The following is a 17,373-nucleotide window of genomic DNA, read 5'->3' on the forward strand; positions in this document are numbered from 1 at the left end:
CCCAAATTTCCGTCAACGTGAAAAGATTTCTGTAAATGCCTACTTCCACACTATTCTGCGCTTCCAACTCCGGAATTCAAGTTGGCGATAACGGTGGCCATATTACAGTACAACACTATGCACGACCAGGTGAATTTGATACCCAATTATCACGTCCAGATAGAACTAACGCGAGGGCCTTCCAGAGTCACAAGAATCACCACCACTACCTTCATCTACCGTACCGTTCGGCCGTGATCCGGATTTCGTTGAACAAGGTCAACTGCTTGAGCAGACTCATGAGAAATGCTCCATCACAGGGTCGAGAGTCGCTCTTGTCGGCCTCGGTGGGGTCGGGTAAGTAGAGGACTGAAAACGCCAAAGTGGTTGGGAGTAACATTGTTTAGCAAATCACAACTAGCAATCGAATATTCTTACAGAATCAGAGAACGTTCACCTAGCACTTGGGTGTTGTGGGTTCATGCGAGTAATGCCGCCCGGTTTGAAGAAAGCTTTTGGCAAATTGCCGACCGAGCGAAACTCCCAGAACGACAAGATCCCAATTTAAGCATCTTCAAAGTGGTGCATGACTGGCTTGCGGATGCGAAGCAAAAATGGGTCATGATTCTCGACAACGTGGACGATGATCAGTTTCTATATGAACCTTGTACAAGGTCTCGTATGTCTAAGGACGATAGCCAAGGTAGTTCATTAAAGGTACCACTCTTGACATTCATCCCGGAGTGCCCAAATGGATCTGTCATCTGGACGACACGATTCAGGCGTGTAGCTACGAGAGCAGTGAATTTGCGAAACATTTTGTCAGTCGAACCCATGGATACCTCACACGCTGTCACTCTCCTGAGGAAGAAGCTTACCTCAACACCAAATGAGCAAGATATCAAGAAGCTCACCGAAGCGTTGGAGTTTATGCCACTCGCCATTGTTCAGGCCGCCGCATATATTGAGTGCAGGGCACCCCGTTGCTCGGTGTTGGAGTATCTAGAAGAGTTCGAGAAAAATGACCAAAGAATGACAATTCTTCTTGATTATGAAGCAGGACAGAGCCGACGAGACTGGGAAGCAGCTAGTTGTATTTTGGGTACATGGCAAATGTCATTTGACCATATTCAGCACACTAGGCAGTCTGCAGCAAACCTCCTTTCCCTCATGAGCTTTTTCGACCGACAAGGGATCCCAGAGAAATTTATCAAGAACCTATCAGATGATGCCACCGCCCTAAAGGATTTCCTCGAATCTCAAGGAATCTCCGCAGAAATGATCAAAGGAGCATCTGTTGCAACGGAAGTTCGTGAAGTTATTCAATCGCCGGCCCTGGGACCGGAAAACAGCGAAGAAACCGAAAAAAGGACAGAAGGTGATATTTGGGATGAGGAGTTTGAAACAGATATCAGGATGCTGAGGGATTTTTCTTTCATCTCGATCAACCGCGATCCGCAAATTTTTGAGATGAATAGGTTGGTGCAGCTAGCGATGCGGAAGTGGCTGACGGCAAACAGAAAAGAAGAGATATGGAAGACACACTTCATTTGGAATGTTTCCTGTGCCTTCCCGGCGAAGGGGGCCGGTACCTGGGAAAATTGCCAGTCTTTATTTCCACATATCAAGGCGGCAATGTCACAGCGGCCAGCCCTCAACCAAACCCGGATCATTTGGATTCGAGTCCTACAAATGGGTGCATTCTATGCACATTTTACTGGAAATACGCCAGAAATGCTGCGTATCGCCGAGAGAGCCAGCGCGGAAAGCAACAAGTTAATGCCAAGCGATAACAAAGAACGAATTGAAGTTGAAAGAACGTTGGCTAGTGCATATAAATTGGAAGGTCGACTAGACGATGCTGAGACCCTAGAGTTGAAGGTTCTGCAGACCTGTCAAAGCAAATTTGGACAAAACGATCGCATCACGCTTGAGGCAATGGCTTCCCTATCGCAGACATATTGTTATCAGGGCAGATACCACGATGCGCTGGAGCTCCAAACCCAAGGCTTGGAGGCAGTGAAATCTGCATTCGGAGCGGATGCTAGCCTGATTTCTGAATTTTTGTCAACTTTAGCAATCACATACAGATTCCAAGGACGTCTCCAAGATGCCGAAGCTTTATATCTTGAATACCTGGGAAATGCATATCAGCTACTAGGAGAACATGATCCAGATATACTGTCAGTGCGGGTAAATCTTGCAATGACGATGAGTACAGGCCGAGCATGTGAGGCCGAAAAGTTACTGTTGGAAGTGCTTGAGATTTGTAGGAGTACACTGGGAGAAGCCCACCCCCACACGACGGCGTGTATGTTGTGTTTGGCAGCGTTGAAGTCAAACCAAATATGGCTATCCACGTTCGACCAACTACCGTTGTGAGTCCTTTATACTTCCTACCACTGATCGGACACGGATTTTAATCAAGTCTCGTCTCTAGTATGTTGAAATTAGTGAGTTATTTGAACAGGAAACTGTTGCGCGAAGTCGAAACTTTGCAATCAGAGGTGCTTGATATTCTTCGACCACTTGTTGGGGATCGAAACCCGAAGACCCTCCTCGCGATGAGGGATTTGGCAGAGACCCATGTGGCCCAACACCAAGTAGAGAAAGCCGAGGCAATGTACCTGCAAGCGCTGGAAGGTATCATAACCATCTACGGAAACAACCATTCTAAAACAATTATCATGAAGAATGGCCTAGCCAGGTTATACAGGATTCAGGGCAGATATCATGAAGCTGAAGTATTTGGATGTGCAGCATTTGAAAGTGCCAAGCGGGCCCGCGGACAAGATGATACACTGATTAATAATTCTATCATGAACCTACTCCCTACTTTGATGGCGTGCGGCCGATACGAAGATGTTATAGGATCGGTGACGCATTTACTTAATCTTCCCATGCACACCCTTCATGCCGATCCTTCTGTTGCGAAAATCTTAAGGCGAGATCTATTGCTCTGGAGACTCAACCTTCAATTTTTGTATGTGTCGGATTTCGCACATAGGACACTGTTCTCTTTGAATTGCATTTTCGTCGTCATCATTTTGGAATTCTGGCCAAATAGTCTTGGAATTGAGAATCTCAAGTGACAATGCCATCAATCCGCTTGATACTACTCATTGTCGTTGCATGGATATAGTTTTCTTTCGCTACGAACTTACCGTTTTTGTACGTGTTATATGCTGTAAATAACACTAGACTTAGACACTTCACGGGTTTAAAATTAGCTAGAACATTTATCCAAGCCCAACTTCTTGTAGACTTAGCTTGTTCATGTATTCAAGATGGTTTGTATTGGTATAAGGATTGGTGTCGTTTGGTTTCTGCTCGCTACTTTATTCGAGAATCACTGCTTTGTTTAGCACACGCTACTACGATGAGAGATCACTCTTGAATGAAACACCTAAGTCTTCAAATATACGACTGTTCAATATATAACCTTTGATACCCTTATTTCCCACCAGGTATTATTTGATTTGATAAAATATTATGCAAATCCCTCATATCGTACACGTTCCTCCAAACTCCATCTAAACAGGGTATATAGACAATGCAAACAAAACAAACAACCAAAAAGTATTCCAACCAATCCCCTCCAACATCAAGAAGACGCAAGCTCAACCCAATCCGGCGTCGTAATCCGCACCGCCGGATCCTTAACAACAGCCGGTTTAACAATCCGCTCAACAAACCCATTCTTCGGGACCCGACTCCCACTCATCCCAGACCTCGCAAAATCAATAATTTGATGCCCAGCCCGCGCCATCTCCAACCTCAGCCGATGATTCATATTAGGATAAAGCAGCAAATCCCCCGTTGCAGCAGCCAGCAACGTAGCTGCAAGCGAGAAGACATCTGACGCAGGAGTCGGCGCGATCTCAGTTGATGTCAGCGAAGCGAGCATTTCCGGCGCCGTGAAAGGCGGCGTGAACGATGACATCGACGCGCGCGTCGTATCAACCGGCGCATGCGCGTCCACGGGAATATCAACAGTGGCGGAGAAATCCGCGAAAAGAGGCTCGTACGGGAAAGCCAGAGCATCGCTGCAATCATCCGTGTCGATGGGTCGGAGGAGGATGTTGTGTGGTTTGATATCGCCGTGCACGACGCCGGCGACTTGGTGCAGCCAGTTCAGGCCGGTGATTAGCTTGCGCGCGAGTTCTTGGTACGAGGCTGGGCCTTGAACTGGGTCGAACATTGTCGCTGTTACGGGTTGGCGGGTGCGCGCGATCTTGGCTTGGTCTTCGATGTATGTTGCCAGGGAAGTTGGGACGGCGGACATTACTAGTGCGCCTAGTTCGGCGTGGTAGCCGTGGAAGGGGACGATGTATTTCTCGTGGCCTTGGGTGAAGGTGAGGCGGGTTAGGGTTGATGCTTCGGCCTTCAGAACTGGGCGCGCATCTCGGCGCAATGGTGCTTTCACGGCTAGCACTTGCGATCTTGAGGTTGGGGAGCTTGGGGGTGTGCCTGGGAGAGTTGTTTGCGGGCGTGGCAATGAACGCGCTTTGTATACTATGCTCCAGACGCCGCGGCCGAACTCGAAGGAGCGGCTGTTCTCGTCGTGGCAAATCTCGAGGTCATCGGTAAATTGCAGAGTGCTGACATTGTCATTGTAGTTGGATAGTGTTTGCTCTGCCTTTGAGTCTTGGAATGGGCTTAAAGTTGATCTTGGGGGCCGTTCCTTGGCTATGGGAGTCACGGGTGGCGTCAGACTCGATGGGACTTGAGCAGATAATGGTGGGCTTTTGCCCTGGGCTGTCTGAAGGGACAATTGAAATGGGGGGTTGGCCATAGTTTCAGTGGTCAATTTCGACAGAAAGAATTGCGGGCAGATCAGGGTCTATATTCTCCCGGGGGAAGCGCCAAGACTAGTGAAATCGTTCTGATATCAGTAGCGCCACCGGGACAGGTCGAGATAGGCAATTAAGCCTCACCCACGGTTGGATCTATAATGATGACGGGGTGGCGGATGCACGTTTTTATGAGATTGGGCCTGTATAGGATAGACAAAGAATAACTGTTGGGAAACATGGCTAAAAGTAATCAAATAATCAAACAAAAAGCAAAGAAAAAAAAATAAAAAAAAAGTCAATCCGGCCCACTTCCGGTCTCGAACATAACAAAATGGGAGATAGAGATACCCCCAAGACCGTGACAGTAAAATACTACGGTGGCAGTGGAGTGCAAACGGGAAATTAATCGGGAGACTTAGGGTTTCTGCTGACGGTCCACTCGTTCATTTCCCCATTTGTAATTTTAAGATTAGGGTGTTGATTACGGAGTAGTTAATTTACTTACTAGATCAGTTGACCTATCTAACTGAGTTAAAAGTAAATAGGTCAGGCGTAATACGAAGTAAATAGGGGAACTATTACGGAGTACTCCATATACATAGCCAAGTGCATATGCCTACGGGTATACTCCGCATGCGTCTCAACGGCTACAAACCTTGTATATTAATTTATGGGCATGGGTATGTTTATGTTTATGTCTATGTCTATGTTTATTTTTATTCTTAGTTTCATATCTGTATCTGTATATTTATGTTTATGGTTATATTTGTATTGACAATCTCATGACAATCTTTACTCAATGCACTTGATCATATGTAGTCATTGCTACATGACTGAACGCAACATCCAATCCTTCGGCCTCGTGCCCGCATGCAACCAACCACATGCAACCCTACAATACACCCAGTCAGATTCACAATTATGTATTCCCATCCGGGTATTTAAATTATACAATCCCTTTATACAAAATACTAATATACATACTTATACACAGTGCCAATCTGGCCCTATCTCATCTTCGTGTTAATGTCCTCCCCTAGTTGGGCCTGGGTCAGTGTGCCGCCTAGAACTCGGTTGAATGTGATGATAGAGAGCTTCTCCGGAAGCCTCTCGTACTTGATCGCAATGTCCAACAGGGTTTGCGCAGAAAGAGTGCGGACTCGAACACCACTCAAATCATAGTCCACATTTTCCTGGTAGGTGAAAGCCGGGTCCAACGTCGAACCATCCGGCAAGGGCACCGGCCCACAGCCAGGCTTAAGTCGTCTTTCGGCGAAGTTCGCGAGGCTTGGAATATCCCGCACATGATTATTGATAGTGTCCAACGGGAAAATCGTCTCAAGGAGTTCAGCGACCGGCATCGTACCACGGAAGCCCACAAAGGCTAGCAGTGCAAAATACCGGTTGAGAATCGGTTGCACCATTGGGTCCGGTAGGTCATAGACCTTCTTCAGAACGGGCGGGTTGGGATTTGGTTCGAAGTATATGGCTCCGCGCGCGGAGTCGCGAGGATAAATCTCATCCGGGTAGATGTATAGAGGTTCAAATGGTCGTCGGCTATGTACCATAATGCCATCATCGATATCGTTAGAGATTCGAGTCAAGCGGAGATCATCGATTGCATGTTCATGTCTTTCCAACTGCACAAAGTGAATGCTTGACCGCAAAGTGGTAAAATCCGATTTGAGAGATATCATACGATCTTCTAGAGCCTTCAGACTCTCAACACTCTCCTTGGGATCTGCAGCCGCACGTGCAAATGTTCGGCCCACTTCGTCAAGCTCAAGGATTGAGTTTGCAAGTTTTTGGCGGAAGTGAGTCAGTTGATTGTCCCTGACAAGTTGTGTCAATGCTATTGATCGCTTTCGAAGTAATGCTTTGGCTTTAGGGTCTGTGGTCTCGAAGGCCGAATTGAGACCCAGCTGATCTCCTGCCGCGATGTCCGCGAAGAGCTTCTCGTGAATAGGAGTATACACTCGAGGCTCATATGCTAAATCCTTTCTTCCGCGGTGGGCAATTTCGGGCACTAGCTTCACGGGAGGAAGCTCTCTGGTGCGTGGAGTGACAATTTTATTTGCTGCAGCTCTTTCAGCCACATTCTTCCTGTCGTTGTTTATGTGATCCCAGCCTCGCCAAGTATGAGAGCGGTCAAATTCAGCTGCACTTGCAAGCTCTATGTTGTGTAAGCCTATGCTCTCGGCGAATACACCAGTTCGTGTGCGCTCATTAGCGGCCCGCGGTAAGATGACGGGGACTTCGTTAGAGGGCATTGTGGCAAGGACTCGGACGGCCCCGTATAAATTCACATCAGTTTGACTTAAGCAGCTATTCATGAAGTTGAGAAACCAGCGGCTGGGCTTGAAATGATCCATAGCAGAGGTAGCATCAGGCAGATTAGCCAGGATGAGGAGTGTATCATTCTTCGGTATAATGTCAGAGGTATTTCGGTTTCCAGGGCCTTGTTCTGGAAGATGAGTTGCGAAGAAACCGGACCAATCAAATTTCCCATATATATGTTCCTGGACGAGCTTATAACACGGCTTGGTCTCGGCGAGCGGTCCAAGAAGACGGTGAAACTGCAAATTTGGTTCAACAAGCACATGGCGGCGTGGTTGGAGAAGTTCATTCACTTTAGATGACCAAAGACCACACCCAGGCCAAAGGTCTAGAATGTCTACCGGTGGGTTTCGGCGAAGGTAGGGTGATGCGCGCTCGAGAATATTATCTGCAAAATTCAAAGCGCATTAGCATATCTGTACCCATAGCGCATGGGGGCCAAGACTTGAGACGTACCTAGTAAGCCTTCACTAACGTACTGCGGTCGAGCCTGGACTTTGCCGCGTTGTTTCGACACCACTGGGTAAAGCTTCTCCGTCATCGGAAACTTCGCCAGCGGCTTACGTGCGGCGGTTATTTGTCTCATTATTGGAGATCTGGCAAATGCCAAGGTGGATCATAAGTAGGGCATGGATGGAGGGATAGAGAGTATCAATTGAGGGAGATAATGTGAGGGTTGTAGAATTTCCTTTGCTTTTTTTTTTGGCAATTTGTTTAGAAGAGCGGAGAGGAGAGCGGAGAGACCAAGCTGCCCGCTCTCATCCCACCTCTCTCCCCTCACTAGGTTTATCTTCTAAGTCGCCTAGATGCGGCTCCCACAATTGCCGCTGGTGTTTCCAGGTTTCGGAGATTCCTATCATTTCGTTATGCTATTTGAGGCTTGATCTACGGTTAACTTCATCATCTTGGCTTCCTAATCCACGCCTACCCTTGTCTTAGCGTACCTTATCGCCATGGCTTCCAATGCGATGGGGGGCGCCACTGGCGGTACTGCCCCTCAGAGCGTTGAGAATATTACGCGGATAGCACAGAACTACGAGTACAACTCTTCCGTTCCATTACGGTATTGGTTGAGGACTGCCGCGACGCTTTTACGGGAGGTTGGTTATACCTGTTGCCTGCACTTGGATCACGACTACTTCAGACTTGTTAACTTTTCTTAACTTGTTAGGCGCACATATACGAACGCGAAGGACATGATGAGCAAGCTTATCTCATTCTATTCCGACACGCTCAGTTGATCCTGGTGCATCTTTCCAAGCACCCCGATACCAAAAAGAATGAGGAAGATCGCAAGGCTTTGGTCGCAGCAGAGAAAGAGGTTGAGAAAAACCTTAGCAAGCTGGAGATTCTGAGGCCGCGCATCAATAAACGCTATGAGCGTTACACCCAGTTGATGCGGGAACGCGAATCTAGGAAACAGCCCTCGCCAGCCAAAATCGTTGCCGAACCACGAGATCAAATTCCGGATCCCGCTCTCACCGGCGTTGCAGAGCCTTTGGAAGCGGGGGAGAATCGAGATCTCGCCGTGCAGTTAGCTCAATCAGAACTCAACCGCCGAGCCACCATCCGAAGCTCAAAGGGTCTTTCTGGACCATCTGCCGAAGAGCTGGAAGCCCGTCGCGCAGCTGGTGTATGGGGTGACTGGGACTATGCTACGAAAGCTGATCCTCGCGCGGGTGATCGCGACCATGGTCAACGTGTTCAGAACATCAGGTCCAATTTTGATCACACAAATCAACCTTATGGCCAACGTGCCAAAGAGTCCGAGGTTCCTTCGTCAGCTACTTCTACGTATAAGTATCCAACTGTGCCGCGTCAAAAACCCCTGGAGCCCACTGTGACTCCGCCTAAGATTTCCATCCTCGACAAGAACGCCGAACGCCAAGCGCCTCCGATATTGCCTCCAAAGCAGCACCTTGAGCCTACCCGGGCATCTATTGTCGATGATTCTGCAATAGTTATAGCGCCATCGAGGCCGGCGAAGGTATTGCCAGGCCCGGCGCTGCCCGAGAAGATCCAACCTTCTGAAGAAACCACCGCCATGCGTTCCGATCTCAATCCCTCAAGTTACACCTTCAAACCCTCAGCCTATCTCGAAAACGGCACCCCCTTGCGCTCGGTATTTTTACCAGCGAACCTCCGATCCCGTTTCCTATCTTTGGCTGCTCCTAACACCCGCGCCAATCTTGAGACATGTGGTATTTTGTGTGGTACCCTTGTTTCCAACGCCCTCTTCATATCCAAGCTGGTCATACCCGAGCAGACAGCGACATCTGACACCTGCGAAACGGTCAACGAATCTGCTCTTTTCGATTACTGTGACTCCGAGGATTTGATGACGCTCGGCTGGATCCACACACATCCGTCACAGACCTGTTTCATGAGCTCCCGTGACCTACACACGCACTGCGGTTACCAAGTAATGCTCCCCGAGAGCATTGCGATCGTGTGCGCTCCGAGCAAAAACCCGGATTGGGGCGTGTTCCGACTGACTGATCCCCCGGGTCTAAAGACGGTTCTGAACTGCAACCAGACTGGTCTATTCCACCCCCATGCCGAGGAGAATATCTACACTGGGGCCTTGCGACCGGGACATGTCTTCGAAGTCAGTGGTTTAGAATTTGAGACGGTGGATCTTCGTCCGGATGCCTTAAAGAACTAATTGCTTCGCGTTTGAATTGTTCCACACACACTAAGATACCATCATCGTCGCATTGGTCTGGCTTTTTGTTGCGACCATTCATATCAGCCGGTTTTTTCTCTAGAAGGGTCATGGCGTTGCCAATTATGTCAACAGCGTTGAACCTAGGTATCCAATTAAAAGATTCTACTTCTAATCTATATCAAAGAGATGAACACGTAGTTGATAACGCTTGGATCTATAGTAAAGTCATTAACATTTATCATCTCGGGAATATTTGACTATACCCAAATACTATTTAGCAAAGCAATTACTACTTACCTACCTATGTTCATATATATATTTGACCTGAATCCAATACTCCAAGCCAAGAACTTCTCTCGTAATCATGCCACGCCTTACAAGGATGCCCAGGTGTGACAGCTTGGCTCAGTTCCCCACATAGATAGCCGTCATTCCACTCCGCATTTGTAACACTTCATCTACTCTTCAGAGCTCAACACCTTCATCAATTGATTTTCAACTGCTCGCATGTCGTCCGCGTCACAAGAAAACATCCCCTCCGACACCCCCACCTCCTCCACCTCCCCACCGGGATCGACAACCCAGATACCCACCGAAAAACCACCCTACCAATCCGCCGCCTCCTACTTCTCCTACCCAGTCAGCCACGTCGTCTCAGGACTCTACCGCCGCATAACCGACCCAGACATAGCCAAAGAAATGCCCTCCGTCATGCCCTGGTCACGATCCTCCTCCTCATCTGAAGTTTTCACACCGCGCCGAACAGCCTCGCCCTTCCAACCACCACCACTCACACCCCTCAACCTCGAAATCTCCACAGGGATAGACCTCCAACAACGACTCCTGACCCGCGCCCTAGCAGAAGAAATCCGCCTGCTAGTCCCACCCCGCCTCCAACTCGCCGAAACCTGGCGTCTAGCCTACAGCCTCGATCGCGACGGCGCCTCCCTTTCCACCCTCTACGATAACTGCGCCGAGTTCTCGTATCGCAGCCCGCGGGCGGGCTACGTCCTCGTCATCCGCGATTCCTCCCCCTACAGCTCCGTCTTCGGAGCTTACATGACAGACGCCCCACACCCGGACTCGCAGTTCTTCGGCACAGGAGAATGTTTCCTATGGCGCGCAAGCGTGCTCCCGCCACCCGCAAGTTTCCCCATACCAGGCGAAGGGCCACAGTCCGAGGAAGCCCTTGAGCGCGCTGGTCTCCCGCCTCCCCCTTCCGCGGATACAACTACCGCCGGCCGCTGGAGTACCCTCCGGAATGACAAGTCGAAACCTGCGCGGGCGGAATCCCCGGCTCACAATCTCAATATGAATATTAAGACCAATCTAGCTGCTGCGAGTGGTGGAGTCCTGGCGCCTCCGTCGCCTTCTTCGATTCATACCCCTTCACGAAGCGGGGCGAGTACCCCCGAACGTATTCGCTTCAAGGCTTTCCCGTACAGTGGGGTTAATGATTATATGATCTTCTGTGAAACTGGATTTCTCAGTCTAGGAGGCGGGTAAGTGTTTGATGTTGCTGGAAGGATGTTGTTCATGGCTAACATACGTGATAGTGACGGCCACTACGGTCTGTGGCTTGACAGCGGTCTCGAAAAGGGTGTTAGTTCAGCCTGCCAGACCTTTGGAAACGAGCCTCTTTCCGATGAAGGCGTTAAGTTCGATGTCCTTGGAGTGGAGGTGTGGTATGTCGGTTCTTGAACACACCACATATGTACAGCCTGGCATCTTGCACTGGATGTATAAAGCGCCTGCCCCTGTGTCAGGGAGGACATATGTGCTAAGGGGAGATTTATTTCGAAATAGACAGGGCCGACAGGAGCGGACTTTGGCATTCATCGAGATAGAAGACCCAGATATCGAAGGAAAATGGCCCTTGGGTTTACCTAGTTCATCTTAATGGTTTTTTTTAAAATACCCAGACGACGATGTGGTGCTGGCCTCTCTGCATTGTTGATTCTGTTTTGTCATTTGTTTCAATTTACTGTTTCTTTCATGCTCCTGCCTAATGATATATGTCTAGTGGTAGAAAAGTTACAGCGACACAAAACCAATTTAATCGAACAGTACATAGTATTCTTGCTATTGCTACAAGCTAACTTTTTTTTGTCTTTTGTGTCTTTTCACGTTTTTTTGGAGTTTTCAAAAGCAATCCCTCCATAATCACACATCTCGTACTCCGTAGATCGAGTCAACAAGGTCTTCAACTTGTAGATCTCCCACGATTTCCTTCCCTCTCCTTGCCTTCTCCTTTTTTTGGATTTTCTTTCATTTTCAGTGATGTCGACTTCCTGCAATTCTCAAGGCAAATTTGGTGATTTGATTGTTATTTCAGCTCGACCCTCTTGAATTGCACTCGGAATATGTTGCGCTGGTAGCTCTTAAAATGTCTCACGATCAAGCTCATAGTCAGCCAATCGCAGCTCCTATATTTCAGTTAGTTACCATTCGTATCAATCAATATGAGCTTCTTACCTCTGGCGAGAAATTGATGTACTTCTCGTGGAAACAAATTGAGTGGCATCGATTGCGGATGCTGCCAGTATCGCGGGTTTCCTTGTCCTCCCGGTACCAATTCCTATCGAGTAAACATAACAGGTTAGCCTATTCCTCAAACAAGAACAAGGGTTTAGAGAAAGGACAGTATACTTACTGATCGTGGTCTCGGGTGTGTGGTGCAAGGTTTGTAACAGGCCGAGCCTGGCGAGAGCAGAACATGCTAGGTGTAGATGTTTGAGGAACAGGCAGCGTAGCCCCAGACAGTTCAAATGCACCGGGATTTCCAGAATTTTGGCTGGAGTCCATCAAAGGGAAAGATGCAGATGGAGCACTCTCCGTCCTAGCATTGACCATACCGGGATTCAAGCCGAATGGACCACTGGGGCAGACTGTGAGTGAGGTCTGCATGTCGGACACTGGGGTGTACGGCCATGAAAGTTGATACCTGGCCGTGCTGTTCTGGCCCTGAACTCCGGAATCCACGGATAGTAGTCCAAAGGGAATGGTAGATGCACTATTGCATAGAACCCCTTGAGGCATGACAAGCGACTGGAGAGATGAAGACCCATGAGCAGAGCCTGATCCAGGCTGCTTGATTGCTCCAGTAGGTGCCGTGATTTCCTTTGCGATCTTGAATTGTTTCAATGTTAGCAACCCAATTTGCAACTTCGTCAACTCATCGGTGAGCTCGCTCTTCGACCTAGCCACACGACGGTGCAAACCCTCGCAAAGCTCCTCAATCTCGATGTCCTCCATGCTCGTGATTGTCTCAGTGGTGAAGACAGCTTTCAGAGGGGCGAGAAGGCAATTTTCGATCGCAAGAATAGCAATATTGTCTACGAAGACTAGGAGAGCATTCTGTTTCTTGTCAGTATCTTCTACACGGTAATGAGATATGGGCGGACTCACGTTGTAGTGCGATTGGAGCTGGTCAATGATGTCCGAGGCTGCGGTCCAGTTGGTTGAAGATTCCATGTCCTGAGTGGCCGCCTTAAGCTCTTCAATGGTGAATGTAGAAGAAAGTTTCTGTTGGAGGGTTTTAAACAGGTGATCATCACCGGATATTTGCCTCTTCGTAAGGAAGCTTTGACTCAGAGGCAACGGATAACCTCGCTTGTTGGAAGCAGTCAACTCGTCTACCTTCGCCAGTAGATTTGCTTTCATTTTGTTAAGACGGGGGCAAATGAGAGTCGACATGATTGCCAGAGATGTCTCTTGATCCGTAAGATTACCCAGTAGAGCCGACACAAATTCCTGGGTGGTCTCCCATGATTTCATCAAATGGGCTCGAGCAATTTCCTCCCAAGGCTGCGACTGCTCTCGGAACAGGCTACTCACCAGTAGCTGCCTGAAATTTCCTGGAAGTTCAATTTCTCGACCACCGTGCATTTTCTTGAGGACCTCGACTTCAAAGTCTGCGCGGCTCTTGTGTTCAGGCCATCTGATATTTGCGTAAGGGTTGCCAGGGTGTACAAGCCCGGTTATCTGATTGTTGAATCCATGGATGAAACGACGGCACCCGGCAACTTCCATAATATCTGCAAAATCCTTGTTCAATTGGCGAATGATAGAACGAAGACGTCGAGGGTCCAGGGTCTTAGAATTACCATCATCCACTGAGGTAGCAAAGAAGTCGTCTGTGTACATTCCACTCAATGCCTGTTCGGTCAAGCGCTGGAAAGCACTACTGAGATTGACAAGCAATGCTCGCTGTTGCAGAGCAGTCTCTCGAGGTGCGTTGAGCTTGGCCAAACTGGCTTGGTTATCCAGGATGGTTTTTTCGATCTCGGAGATAATATCAGGGAGGCTGCTTTGAATGTGATTGGCGAGAATAGTGCTCAGTCGACGACGGAGGTTGTCAGTTCCTATGTATCGTCTTGCCACGGTTTTCCAGTCTCCTCGCTCGAAAAACTCCTTCTCCTTCTGGTCTCGATCTTCCTCTGGCACATCGCGTGTCTCGTACGATCGGGTGGACACCAGATGCAAGCCCAGTGCCTGTTCAGTTGTTGCTTCTTGAATAGCCTTCAACCATAACTTTTCCTCGTCTGAGGATGCCTCGAGTGTATCGAGATGGGTAAAAATTCCCAAGATTCGCTTTCGGTCCGGGTCATACTTGTCAGCAAAATCGTTGATCTTCTGCGAACAAATGTCGATCTTGGCGGAAACCACAGGGAGGATGATGCTGCGTGCATTGAGCACGTACTTCTCAATGCAGTGACGGCCGAAACTCTTTCGTTCATCTTGATCGTTGATGCCTTCGGTGAAGTAGAGTCTGGGCATATCGATAATGGTCAAGTCAGGTTGATCGGGACCGGAAACCTCGACTTGAAGGATATCTACACAGAAGCCATCATAGGCAAAGGGTCGGATGAATGTGGTGGCTTTCTCGATCAGTGACACCGACTGGTCAGTACTTCCATACACGGTGGGCACGAATATCTTGCTGTTTTGGAGGTCTTCGTCACTTTCGATCCATGGACCATACCGGATGCTCACTTTGAAGCGGGGAGTTGATTCGCGGCGCAATATGATCTCCGTAACGAAACCATTGGAAAAATCATATCTCACTGGGAAGCCCACGCGAGAAATTGCCTCGATAACCGAGCGTTTGGCATTGGATTTGGAACCACAGATAATCATCTGTGGCAGGTCAGCGACCTCACCCACACCGAGAGATCGGAGGGAATCCATCGCATCGAGGAGACGGACTTGGTCTGTCCGTCTCTGAGGAAGAGCCCCACCAGGCGCGGCTGGGGCGGACATGGTGGGATTTAGAAGTAACAGATAGGTGTTACTTAGGAACAAGTATGGAATTGCCTATCTGTGGTGGAAAGAGGAATAAAAGAGGATGGAAGATGGGAAGAAGCAAGACAGGGAAATAGACGGGAAGGGATGTGGAACGTGTTTTGTATTGAAGTAAACGACGACGGCCCTCGGCGACCAAACGTCAACAAAACTACATATCATCGTCACGGCGATGTGATCGATTAGTCGTCATGCGCCGAGGAGCATCCGCCTTTAAACGTTCTCCCCTTCCATAGTATCGTTCACTATGTGGTTGGAACTTGTGGTCGTCATTCTAATCCTCACTCTCTAACTACAAATGACATCAGGCTTACTGTCACCTTCATCTCACATTACCATCATAGATGGCGCTTTGTTGTTATCACTTCATCCTTAGATCTGTAGTTGATGTATCAAAATGGTCAGCATGTGGCCCGGATAATGCATCTGTGAAGAGTCAACACACTGCACATGCCGTAGGGTAAATATTGAACAAAATAGCCCATGGCTGGTCAACGGAATTGACTAGTAATTAGATATAAAAGATAAATAGATATGACACCGCTCAAAATTCCTTGTCACCGGATGAGATCTACGCCCTCAGGACTTTGGATGAAATCACAATCAAATGGAAGGTGTGTCAAGTCTTACTCAGTCCCTTAGACCTTCGTTTGCTTTGAGTTCATTTTCTATCTGGGTATATAGATTGAACTTATGATAAGTTTAGTTTATCAGAGATCATGGGCGATATACGTCTTCTCCTCATGTGGGAGAATCGGATGGTGCTAAACAGCACAGAAAAGCATGTTCTCAAGGGCAGGTGGGTGTACCAGTACGATAGATACCTTTCCCAAATACAGGGGAGAAAGCAGGCATAAGTGTGCTCTAGCTCATAACAAGCTGCATATTTAACGCGGATACCTTAGAAGGGGGAAGTTCCTTATAGTTAAATATGCAGCTTGTTATGTGCCCCAGCGTAAACTTATGTCTGCTTCCTACCCTGTGTTTGAGAAGGGCACTGATGGCGCTGGCACACCCACCTGGGCTTGGGAATGTGAAATGTGAACCTTTAAAGGTACATGACAGTGAAAACTAAATGAGCATCATTTGGCAAACTGCCTAGCAACGTCCAGCTGACTCTGTGGCTGGGTCTACATCCTTAGTATCTTCAACTTCGTTGTCCTTACCTTCACTCCATTGGTCTCTGTCCCTGGATTACTCAACATTTGCTAACGGTTCTTCCTCGGCTTCAATATTGCAGCTCTCGACCGAATTGGAACCTGATATTCCTATTGGAATAATGGACAACAGGTTCTAAATTCGCTCCCTGGTGGCAGTATCGAAGCCGATGATGAACCATTAGCACGAGTAGAAGAAGCCAGGGACAGTATTTGGAGAGCAAAATTGAGAACGACGAAGTTGAGGAGGCTAAGGGTTTTGAACCGATTGCGGAGTCAGCTAGGTGTTGCTTTTATTGATTTCCCTTTAGGTATGGATAATTTGACTAGTACAAGTGGAATAATGTATACTGAAAATTTAAACTAGCAGAATGATGAAATGCAAAATGTCTAGAGATTCTGGAATTTGGAAATACAGAGGGGGTAATATGCTGGATTAGATATGAGACACGTAAATCAGGGGGAAATTGTATCATAGCGGTCAACGGGAATTGTGTCTGGTGTTCTATTATAGGCTACATATCCAGGCCAGTCCAAGTTGTGAAGCCCTAATTAACCTGGGCTGTTTGTACATACATACCAGCCTCCATTTCAACAATTACACAACCTCTACTCACCTAGAATAACCTGGACCCACTCACTTGATACTCACTCTATACTCAATATATAGTTACTCTATTACACATAAACAAAGTTTCCCAGAACTTTCAATATCAAGTCAAAGCCCAAAGCCTAGCCTACCATAGATCTCCTGTCAATATCGCGTATCGACGAAACAAATACTATCTATAATAGGAAAGCCTTCAAGGGGGGGGGGGTGGTTCACGAGAAGCAGATCAGGAAAACGTGCTTTTTATTGATGAAGTTATACCTAGATAGAGAAGCGAAGCTAGAGAAGCAAAGATCTGAGAGAAAACAAATAGTAGGGTCACCTGATTCCAAACAGCAAGGGTTAAAAAGCCTCATATTACAGGTGATTGCTTTACTTGCCGCTCAACGAGCAAGAATACTGGTTGGGCCGAAGTTGGCTATGTGACTGATCGTCTTTTCCCCTAAATTCCTGTCTCTTTTGGTCTCTTCACGGGGGCCATGCCAATGCGAGTGAGATAGTATCACTCGAAGTGACCACACA

General features: G+C 48.0%; 6 protein-coding genes across 6 annotated transcripts; 3 read left to right on the forward strand and 3 right to left on the reverse strand.

The window, feature by feature from the left end:
- Nucleotides 1-35: 35 nt before the first annotated feature.
- On the forward strand, nucleotides 36-3,071 carry PEX2_047670 (uncharacterized protein; the record flags this gene model as incomplete). Its single annotated transcript, XM_016742042.1, has 6 exons — nucleotides 36-129; nucleotides 186-336; nucleotides 420-2,172; nucleotides 2,253-2,357; nucleotides 2,420-2,432; nucleotides 2,485-3,071. 6 exons carry the CDS (start codon nucleotides 36-38, stop codon nucleotides 3,069-3,071), a joined length of 2,703 nt encoding a protein of 900 aa, XP_016595564.1.
- Nucleotides 3,072-3,583: 512 nt separating this feature from the next.
- Nucleotides 3,584-4,774, reverse strand: PEX2_047680 (protein kinase domain-containing protein; the record flags this gene model as incomplete). The annotated part of the gene is made up of 1 exon (XM_016742043.1): nucleotides 3,584-4,774. The coding sequence occupies one exon, from the start codon at nucleotides 4,772-4,774 to the stop codon at nucleotides 3,584-3,586; it is 1,191 nt and encodes a 396-aa protein (XP_016595565.1).
- A 1,008-nt stretch (nucleotides 4,775-5,782) lies between these two features.
- On the reverse strand, nucleotides 5,783-7,698 carry PEX2_047690 (uncharacterized protein; the record flags this gene model as incomplete). The annotated part of the gene is made up of 2 exons (XM_016742044.1): nucleotides 5,783-7,500; nucleotides 7,569-7,698. The coding sequence occupies 2 exons, from the start codon at nucleotides 7,696-7,698 to the stop codon at nucleotides 5,783-5,785; spliced, it is 1,848 nt and encodes a 615-aa protein (XP_016595566.1).
- Nucleotides 7,699-8,065: 367 nt separating this feature from the next.
- Nucleotides 8,066-9,777, forward strand: PEX2_047700 (putative endosome-associated ubiquitin isopeptidase (AmsH); the record flags this gene model as incomplete). The annotated part of the gene is made up of 2 exons (XM_016742045.1): nucleotides 8,066-8,212; nucleotides 8,284-9,777. 2 exons carry the CDS (start codon nucleotides 8,066-8,068, stop codon nucleotides 9,775-9,777), a joined length of 1,641 nt encoding a protein of 546 aa, XP_016595567.1.
- Nucleotides 9,778-10,287: 510 nt separating this feature from the next.
- On the forward strand, nucleotides 10,288-11,481 carry PEX2_047710 (putative oxidative stress response protein Oxr1; the record flags this gene model as incomplete). The annotated part of the gene is made up of 2 exons (XM_016742046.1): nucleotides 10,288-11,282; nucleotides 11,337-11,481. The coding sequence occupies 2 exons, from the start codon at nucleotides 10,288-10,290 to the stop codon at nucleotides 11,479-11,481; spliced, it is 1,140 nt and encodes a 379-aa protein (XP_016595568.1).
- A 680-nt stretch (nucleotides 11,482-12,161) lies between these two features.
- Nucleotides 12,162-15,042, reverse strand: PEX2_047720 (Dynamin; the record flags this gene model as incomplete). The annotated part of the gene is made up of 3 exons (XM_016742047.1): nucleotides 12,162-12,206; nucleotides 12,256-12,358; nucleotides 12,434-15,042. The coding sequence occupies 3 exons, from the start codon at nucleotides 15,040-15,042 to the stop codon at nucleotides 12,162-12,164; spliced, it is 2,757 nt and encodes a 918-aa protein (XP_016595569.1).
- Between the last annotated feature and the right edge of the window lie 2,331 nt (nucleotides 15,043-17,373).

The sequence above is a fragment of the Penicillium expansum genome, assembly GCF_000769745.1.
Source record: "Penicillium expansum strain MD-8 chromosome Unknown contig150, whole genome shotgun sequence".
Classification (NCBI taxonomy): Eukaryota; Fungi; Ascomycota; class Eurotiomycetes; order Eurotiales; family Aspergillaceae; genus Penicillium; species Penicillium expansum.